Genomic DNA, 9,707 nt, shown 5'->3' with positions numbered 1-9,707 from the left:
ATGAGTAAATCTACACTCTAAAATATGTCTATATACATTCATATGTGGTTCATTGGAAATCTTCTAAAAGAATAATATTTAGAAACGAAGGGAGTAGATGTGTTACCCTGAATTTTGTACTAAAATCAAGTGCTATTTTCCTTGCGACTTTTTCCATCGCTCAACAACCATCCCTGGAAAAAAAATCGACTGACCCTCCACAAATGACTGAAACTAAAACAAGTTTCAGTCACTTTTTTTCCACCTTTCCTCTTATGTTCTTTCCTGTCCCTTGGGTGTTCATCTGATGCCTTAGAATCGAAGTGACTGAAGCAACACAAAATTTCACGTGCCTGAAGCACAGGTGCTCCCGAACAAGATAGATGCAGTAGTTACCAACGCCTTGGAGCTATAGCTGCGGTCCAAACCTCCCGCTTCAGTTCTTTCACCTCACCTCACCTTCCTCCTCTCCCTTGCCGACCGACGTCGATCCCGATGCTGCTAACGCCAATTTATTTGCTGTCCATTACCACGCTACGCACAGCTGCTGGAGTAATATGGGAAGGAATGTAGTAATTTCCGGCCACGCGCCCTATTTAATCACAGGTCCCCTCCGGAACAATCGACCAACAAAAGGAATTGCTTGCTAGCCTCGCCGCGGTCGCCCTGCGCGTGCGCGTCTCCTCCACCGAACCGTCCGCCGTCGTTGCCGTCGCCGTCGCGGTACATATACCTGTCAAACCATCCCGTCCCTTCCTCTACCTACCGTCTTCTTGGTACTGTCAGCTATAAGCTGTACCGCGTCACAGCATGGCGCCTGGGCTGCGGTTCCCGCCGGCGTTCGCCCTCGTGCAGCTCGTGGTCACGCTGCTCGCTGTGCTGCCTCGCCATGTTGTGCCGGACCTGGCCGGCGACCGCGACGCGCTGCTCGCCCTGCGCACCGCCGTGGGAAGTCATCTGAAGTGGGACCTCTCGGTGTCCCCGTGCCAGGGGTGGCAAGGCGTCAGCTGCAGCCCCGGCCCCAACCAGCGCGTCGTGGAGGTGCGGCTAGTTGCCAAGAGCCTGAGCGGGCAGATCCCGGTCGGCACGGTGGGCAACCTCACCGCCCTACAGACGCTGTCGCTCCGGTTTAACGCCATCTCCGGCCCCATCCCGGCGGACATCGGCAGCTGCACCGAGCTCCGGTGGCTGTACCTCAAGGGGAACCGATTTGACGGCGACATACCGGAGAGCTTCTTCTCGCTGGCATTGCTCAAGAAGGCCGATCTCTCCGGGAATCGCCTCACCGGCGGCGTGTCATCAGAGTTCAACAAGCTCGGGAACCTCGCCACGTTGAACCTCGAGGGCAATAACCTTAACGGCGCGCTCCCGAGCGGCCTTGACCTCCCAAAGCTCACGCAGTTCAACGTGTCCTACAACGGCCAGATCGATGGCCCCGTGCCCGCGTCACTCGCCGGGCTGCCCGCGAGCGCCTTCCTCGGGACGGCGCTTTGCGGCGGCCCTCTCGCTGCTTGCCCCAACTCCGACTCCGAGGCCCACAAGAGTCGCAAGCTAACCCTTGGCGCCATCGTCGGCATCATCATCGCTGCGTTGGTCGTTCTCATCGTCATCCTTTCAATCTGCGTTCTCATCTTCAGCCGGCGGCGGCGGGCGGCGGCCGGAAGGTCCACCGAGGCCGCGGCCGACGTGCACGAGGGCACGGAGCCTATAACGGTGACCGTGGCGATGACGGGCAGGGACGCCGTGAAGCGGTCGCACTCCCCGCCGGGTTCGCCGTTGATCGGCGACGGCAAGAAGCTGGTGTTCCTGGGCAGCGCGCCGGAGAGGCCCTATGACCTGGAGACGATGCTGCGGGCGTCCGCCGAGGTGCTCGGCAAGGGCGTCCACGGGACGACGTACCGTGCAACGCTCGACGGCGGCGAGCCCGTCCTCGCCATCAAACGCCTCCGCGATGTCCACCTCCCTGAGCGCGAGTTCCGGGACAGGGTGGTCGCCCTCGGCGCTCTCCGCCACGACAACCTGCCGGGTCTCCGCGCCTACTTCTACAGCAAGGAGGAGAAGCTCCTCGTCTTCGACTTCGTCGGCGCCGGCAGCCTCTCCTCCCTTCTCCACGGTTCGTCGTTCGATCACACGCACCTCAGCTTCGCACTCTTCCCCGCGTCCATGGCCGGCATGTTTAGATTCCCTTCTTGTCTCCCGCAGGCAGCGGAGCGGAGCGCCTCGACTTCACGACGCGCGCACGGATCGCGCTGGCGGCGGCGCGCGGCGTGGCGTTCATCCACGGCGGAGGGCCCAAGGCGTCGCACGGCAGCATCAAGGCGTCCAACATCGTCGTCAGCGGGAAGCGCGACAGCGCCTACGTGGCCGACTACGGCCTGGCGCAGCTCGTCGGCACAGCGGGGCTGCCGAAGCGGGGCACGGGCTACCGCGCCCCGGAGGTGACCGACGCGCGCGTCGTGTCGCAGAAGGCCGACGTGTACAGCTTCGGTGTGGTGGTGCTGGAGCTGCTCACCGGGCGCGCGCCGACGCACGCGCTCCCGGATGGCGGCGCCGGCGGCAGCGGCGTGGACCTCGCGCGGTGGGTGCGGTCGGTGGTGCAGGAGGAGTGGACGTCCGAGGTGTTCGACTCCGTCATCGGCAGCGAGCCGCGCGTGGAGGAGGAGATGATGCGGCTGCTGCAGCTCGGGATGGAGTGCACCGAGCAGCACCCCGACCGGCGCCCGACGATGGCCGAGGTGGAGGCGAGGATCGAGCGCATCGTCGAGGACGCGAGCCGGAGGGCCGACTTCAGCAGCACCGACGGCAGCCGGAGCGTGTCCGCATGAGCATCACCGGCCATATTCTTTTTCAAGGTCTATAAGAGTTTTTTTTTGTAATGAGACGATTAGGTTTATATTTGTTACTGTATTTGTTGTTCTACAATAATGAAGGCGCTTTCATTTGACTCATAAGCTTATCGCAAGGGTTTGCATAACTATGATGCACACAGCCGCCGCAAACACCCCCATAATCACAAGTTTATATTTGCCATTTGTTGTTGTTGATGCTACTCATACTGGTTGCAAACTACTCATGTTTCATGTCTGCTGCATCATTCCCCCCTTGCTGAGCATTCAAATTCTCTCTTTCTCAGTGGATGAAATAAATGCAGTAAAGTTTTGTACTGAGAAATTTGATCAAATGAAAAGGCTCCCTACACTAGGCAGTCGAATTAGTACTACATTTCCAGTACAAGTTGCTACAATTCCTCAACTTGGAGTGAAAAACCACACGGGCAGCGTTTTGTCCGCACAAATGTCTCTTCGTCGAAGCTCTGATCTTCCACGGGAAACTCATGCTCATGGTCATGAGCAGAGAAACGAGGATCTGGCAGCCGATCCGCGCGTGTACGATGATTGGTCGTGGTCGCTCCGGAGCATTGGCTATCACTGGTGCTTTTCTGGGGATTATCAACTTTAGCTGATCTCTCTGGCGCAAGCGCTGCTGAGCGCGCGTTGTAGGACTCTTTCAACCGTTGTCTCGTTACAATAGAACAGAGCAGCTGATACCACCTAGACAGAGCCTGAGCTTCCTCCTGCTTCCTTTCCGCAGCCTGTCTCCGTTCCTCTTCTTCTTTGTACGCCTACCAGGAAGTGTTAACCAAGATTACAAACATGTCACATCACCTTAGTCTGGAGCTTGAGCTCAAAATTTCTCACTACGATGACGAAAGAGCACTGCCAATTCACCAAAATACTATCCTTCATACCGCTACATTTGTATGCCAATACATCTCTGAAACATGCTACACAATTTATGCTGGTATTTTTTAGGCATACATGTGAGTTATAGATCTTCAATAACTTTAATCTAGGTCAACAACATTACTAGGTTGTATCAACGATCATGTATATCTTATTAACAGAATAACTGGTTTTAGTCATGGAAAGTAAACCAAATGCAGTATCCTCGACATACCTCCAAAATGGCATTTTTAAATTCAGCACATACAACAATTCCGTCAAAAACTGGAGCACACCGACCGCTTCGGTAATCAAATCCAATCATGGCAGGAGCATAGTCAATTCCAAGCCTCTTTGCAACCTGGAATATTCTTGGTTTACTCAAGTGTACGGTACCGGGTGGAAGGCACTTCTCTGACCATACATCAACTTGGCCACGCTCATTCTTTGGAGAAAATTTTTAGTCAGTATGTAGGAAGCACAAAAAGAAATACTATGGTTACTAAATAGCTAGTGATGCTCATTACCTTTGGCACAATGCCATTTACAGCACCAGGAAGTTGCAGGGGTTCGAGTTGCCATTTGCCATATAATTCCGTGGTTGCCTGAAGTTCATCTTCGTTGCTATTGGATTCACGCGACTGGGAGTTGAAAATCCTCTTTGGTCGTATGACAATCTACATACAACAGAAAACAATTACTCCACCTGTGAAAAGACAAGAGAAACAAGATAAGCCGGTGCTTCTGTTACCTTTGCAGGCGACTCGTTTTCTCTAACTTGCAGACCCTCCGTCAACCATCCGTGTCTTGATTGCAGTGTTTGAACACAAGATCTAGGATAAACAGGATGCCCCTTACAGAAGCCAAGCACTGGACCCTTGGGATGAAGAACTTGGTTCTTGTGCAGCCACTTCTCAAGGGCATATAGGTGATGGTCTCTGTAGGCCTAAATAGTTCCATAAATAATAATCAATTAAGATAACAATTAATTTTGGAAGAAGCAGGGTAAAGTAAGTTATATTAATCTCTCTTAAATCCTGTATCGGCTGTACCTGTTGATTGGTAGGAAGAGGCTCTGTTAGGGCCCTGGTCTGAAGTTCCATATCTTCAGAGTCATTAGTTGCTGCCAATTCGAGCTGCTCTAGTGGTGCCAAAACTTTCTCCCACCACTCTTGATTCACTCTTCCCTGGACAATTCTGTGCCACTGCAAGCAATACCTGTAGAGCATGATTGTTATGCACATGTAGACATGTAGTACATGCCCAAAGGAGCACCAAGTTATGGAAAGGATCCTCAAAATCTCATTTAGGTTGTTTATCCTTTAAATTAGGAAAATATTTTTTAGCTTTGGGCCTTAGCCCATGCGTCAATTAGACATAAGATATATGATTTGTTATTTAGTTTGGGTTATTAGGCATCTATAGAAGACCCTTTATGAGAAATTAATCCAGCGAGTAAATAGAAGAATAATCCATCTACCTTGCCTCACAGGAGACAACCCCTCCCTAGCCTCTCTCCAAAACCCTACCCCATAACAAGAATTTCCTTAGTCAAGAACGCCAGTGACAGAGCTAGATATCTGCTAGTACATGAAAACAGTACAGAAGGCCTGTTTGGTAGGTGCACAAATATAACTACCTTGGTCACCTTAAACATATATTTCTAGCTCTGTCCCTGAACCTTAATAGCACAAATTGAATGTTGCGTTGGAAAATCGTAGAATCACTAATATTTTGCCAAGTTTCAGACTTACTAGTAATACAGCGCTCCAAGTCATTCAGTTCAGACTGAATTTGCATTATAGGTTGTTGCATTAGCAAAGAATAATTTCAGTAATAATGCCTACAGTATTTCACTTTAGTTGCATTGTCTGGTTTGGCAAGTAGAAGGTCTAGTAAAAACCGAAGGCATAACTAGTATATATCACTATAACAGCACATAGAAAAACTTGTAAATTCCAAAGGAGGCAAACCTTCTAGTCACATCTTTAGCACCACCTCCAGCAAAGGCAATAACGTATCTCAAAGGCTTCCTGCAAACAGCAGAAGCAGCTTCTACTTTTCTTTCACCGTCAATAATATCATTTACAACATCAACATGCACCCATCTTCCAGTCAATGTCTGGCCACCGCAGTATACCTCGGCCCAATATAATGGCGGTCCACTTCTCGACCAAACTGCGCTTGAGTTGGACGCAACTTCTGCATTTTTACGTAATTTCTTCAATGGTGTAGAATCTAGTAGGGTGCCAATTGACTGACTGGATGTGGCAGCTAGCTTTTCCTGAATTTCAGCTCCAGTGGCTGAAAGGGCCATTTGCAGTTGCAACTCAAATTCCACGTCCCCTTTCCTTTTTGGTATTTCGGCGGTACTGGATGTGAATGGATTTGAACTGCTGGATGATTCATCTTTCGATGTTGATGCATATTGATCTGCCTTGCAATTTGACAAGTTTTTAGACAAACTCTTGCAAGCTGATGTTCTTTTCAAATTCCCCAGATCACCTCGTTGCTTGGTCCTATTGAAGCTATGTTCCGTATTAACTTCTAATCGAGCCGGAGAAAGAGTATTAAACTCATTATGGCCTGCAGCAACAGAACTACATGGTAGTGCCCTTGTCGAAAGCCTAGTTCCATCTTGATTTGGTGTCCCCACTGCTTTAGCATCAGGCTTGAGTCCAACAACATCCATATTTGTAACAAACCTACAAGATGTACTTAGGTATGGCTCAAAAGATGGCAAACAGAAACACAGTATAATGTAGTAACCCCTGATTCTTGCTTAATCTTCATGGGAACTTTGATAGGGTTGGAGAACTTACGAAAAACACTGATAGAGGATTAACTTCAGAACTGAAACCCAAATATTTTATCAAGTCTAACTTCAAGCGAGCACTGATGCCTAATTGCCACTTACTGGCTTTCAGCCGTTCTCCTGAGCCACCTTTTCTTAAATATATTTAAAACATGATTTTTTTTAACTTACACACAAAATAGAGAACATAAAATTCAGTTCTCAACACTGTGAATTAACTAAATCATACATAGCATGCAAAATGATTTACTATTAATGATCCTCTTATTCATGTATGATTACTGATGCAAGATGTTAAAATATGGGGACATGCCTAAACTCAAGCACACAATTAGTTGCATGGTGCTATCGTACCTAGCTGTCAAGTTGAGTGCCCTAAACAGTGCCACTGATAGTGCACAGACCTGCATTGCAAACCATTTGTGGGTCAGCTTTACAATATGCTGCTTCAGAAGATAAATTCCATTTATAATGGAACATAGAAAATAAACTGTGGAGCAAGAAAACATGATTACTATCATTCATTTTTTTCTAGTGTTCTTAAATCTGAAAAACTTCAAGGAGACATAATGTCAGTCTATATAAGGAATTCAGGACACTAGTTTCTTCAGCAAGCAAAATCTTAAGGGAGACGATACGGTACCTCTTCAGCAGTGCCTTCATGACTTTGAAGAGCGAAAGCCATATTTGATTCAAAAGACCCCTTGTCAGCAGATCGTGCAATTATACTGAAAGTACGATGGAACTGCATGCACAATAAATGTATTTTAAGAAAGAAAAAATAACATGTGGGAATTATTGTTTCATGTAATAAATACATGTAAGGCCCAAAAGGGGCTTACCCAGCTCACAAGACTACGTAATTTATTAGCGTCCAGTTTCAGAGTGTCTACACCATTCCACAGTAAGTGCTGTGGTAAAACAGATAGAACTGAAGCCTGAAAAGAAAATTTAGAACAAACATGGTTTAGCTTGAAAGATGCCTCGGTTCAGTACTTTGGAAGAAAGATATCTCCAGTCACCAACATTAGCATAAAATAAGTAAAAAAATCTTGATATTTCATCATTTTGAAACATGAGCAATTTAAAATGGTATAAATGGATACCAATATAATGCACCTGAATAAGAGGATCATTGCAGGCCTTGTCAATTACCCTACCCCTTGCTAGCAGGCAAAGTAAATGGACCTTGTGCATGAGTTCAGCCAACTCCTAAATAAATCGAAAAGTAGTAATTGGTCAATAACAAAAAGATCCTAACAGAAAAAAATAGTAATTTGAAGTATAATACAAAGAAATGTGAACTGATGCCGTTTTCACAGGATGTGGTTCAAGGTTTTCTTGTGACCAGGCTGCAGAGCATTACAGTACTCAGCAAACAAGCTGATACCTGGAACTCCTCAGCAGTCAGCACACATTGTAGGCCATAGTCACATACACAAACTCATTTCACAGGATAAAGTGGTAACAGGTTAGAAGCTAAATGCAAAGGTTTATGTGCACGTGGAGGCAGATGCCTTGATTAATAAAAAATTCTCCGCTCGTGAAATGTTTTACCTTCTCTTCAGCAGTATGCCTTCGAACACTCTTCTTTTCAGTTGATGAAGGTACATCAGTGAACTCAACAGTGACCGTCTCACCAAGATCATGGGAATAACCCTCTTTGCGTTCCACCGGAGAGACATGCCCATCCTCCCATTCCATGCCAGCTGCATCATTATCACCAATTGCCTCCGGCTCTTTTTCCTCCAGTTTTTTCTTTCCAGAACTCCCCACGCTGCACCTTTTCTTACCAGTATCATCATTCCGTTCGGTATTGACTTTACCATTTTTGCGTTTGATCCCCAATGCAGATTCCAATTCCACCTGAAGTGATCAGCGTAAGCAAATCCCATCAAGGAATACATAAGTTTGCCTTCCATAACTAAATTTGACCCTAAGACTTATTTCCCTCCTACGATAAGAAATAGGAACTATTTTCAGAACTCAACGCCAAGTTTTCCTTTTTTTTCACTAGAAACTTAGAATTGCCACAATTTCTCAATTTCATGTGTCATGCCAAAACTGCAACACTTTCAGTAGATAAATCATGTCCTCTCAATTAATTTGCTCTAAAGTTTCAGCTCATTTAGTCGGAATCTTACACAACTATCTTAATACGGGAGAAGGAATACAGGTGTATAAGTATAATAACAAACATAAAACAAGGAGAATCTTGTAAGGAAACACATTAGAACATCGCTAGCTCCATTTATCAACACAAACAGCCTCCCCCCTAATCCCCTGGAATCATAACACGCAAGTTGGCGCCTTTTACTACCTGTCCAGCAACCGGCATTTGCGCTCTCGCCTTGGTGGCGGGGGATTTCCCTTTCGCGGCGAGCGAAGCTCTCCGGCGATTATTGGCGCCGCCGGCCACAACCTCCTCCGCTCCACCTCTCCCTACAGGGGGAAGAACAATAGCTTCAGCGAAAACACACGATGGTAAATAAATACTCTATTAAATAAGAGGGCGGCAAGGAGGGCCGGACGGAGACAAGCAGCACCTGAGGAGGCGGGGGACGAAGCGGGTGGGGGTTTGGGCTCGCCGCGGGTCTGGCCCCTGGTCCGCATCGCTAGAGCCTCTAGTCTTCTTCTTCTTCTTCTCGGCGGCAGGGAGGAGATGAGGGGTTAGTGGAAGCGGGGATGGCCCCCGGCCGCCGTTAGGTTTAGGGAAGCGGAACGACGGCGGCCGCGACCGGAGGTGATGGTGGCCGAGTGAGTTTCGCGCGCCGCGAGGCGTCGTGGGACCAATCCTGGGAGGGGGAGTGGGCCCGACATGGAGGCGCGTGGCAGAGTTTGCTCCTTTCTTTTCACGGGCTTTCAGCAACACCCAGCCGGTGATCCCTGTTCTCAAAAAAAAAAAGGCGGTGATCCCTCAAAAAAACTATGCTTTAAAAAATGCTCAAAATTGAAAATATTCCCATCTGAAAAATGGTAGGAAATGGCATAAAAAAGTCCATAGTTTTTTAAAAAAATGTTCGCATTTTTCAAAAAGTCACAAACCTTTAAAAAACATCTGTGTCTTTTCAAAAATGTTCTAGAGCTTCAATAAATGTTCACTTATTAAAATATTTTTTGTGTGTTTTAAAGCCGGCTAAAAACATAGAAAAAACTAGAAATCAGAACAAGGGAAGAAATCAGTTGCTAGT

General features: G+C 47.7%; 2 protein-coding genes across 3 annotated transcripts; one reads left to right on the top strand and one right to left on the bottom strand.

The window, feature by feature from the left end:
* Window positions 1–789: 789 nt before the first annotated feature.
* Window positions 790–2,851, top strand: LOC123154032 (probable inactive receptor kinase RLK902). The gene is made up of 2 exons (XM_044572842.1): window positions 790–2,092; window positions 2,182–2,851. Exons 1-2 carry the CDS (start codon window positions 790–792, stop codon window positions 2,802–2,804), a joined length of 1,926 nt encoding a protein of 641 aa, XP_044428777.1. The 3' UTR covers window positions 2,805–2,851.
* A 135-nt stretch (window positions 2,852–2,986) lies between these two features.
* Window positions 2,987–9,342, bottom strand: LOC123150189 (DNA repair protein RAD4). 2 transcript variants are annotated; one of them, XM_044570017.1, is made up of 13 exons: window positions 9,063–9,342; window positions 8,837–8,958; window positions 8,074–8,382; window positions 7,636–7,728; window positions 7,359–7,454; window positions 7,160–7,261; window positions 6,871–6,920; window positions 5,675–6,406; window positions 4,754–4,919; window positions 4,453–4,647; window positions 4,229–4,378; window positions 3,937–4,146; window positions 2,987–3,601 (listed from the first exon to the last, which is right to left on the bottom strand). In XM_044570017.1, the coding sequence occupies exons 1-13, from the start codon at window positions 9,127–9,129 to the stop codon at window positions 3,218–3,220; spliced, it is 2,676 nt and encodes an 891-aa protein (XP_044425952.1). In that variant the 5' UTR covers window positions 9,130–9,342; the 3' UTR covers window positions 2,987–3,217. The 2 variants fall into 2 exon arrangements, with proteins under 2 accessions (XP_044425952.1, XP_044425951.1); XM_044570016.1 differs by having other exon boundaries at window positions 8,837–8,979; window positions 9,063–9,332.
* Between the last annotated feature and the right edge of the window lie 365 nt (window positions 9,343–9,707).

This window comes from Triticum aestivum, chromosome 7A, assembly GCF_018294505.1.
Source record: "Triticum aestivum cultivar Chinese Spring chromosome 7A, IWGSC CS RefSeq v2.1, whole genome shotgun sequence".
Taxonomy (NCBI): Eukaryota; Viridiplantae; Streptophyta; class Magnoliopsida; order Poales; family Poaceae; genus Triticum; species Triticum aestivum.
This window is presented reverse-complemented; position numbering and strand designations above follow the sequence as displayed.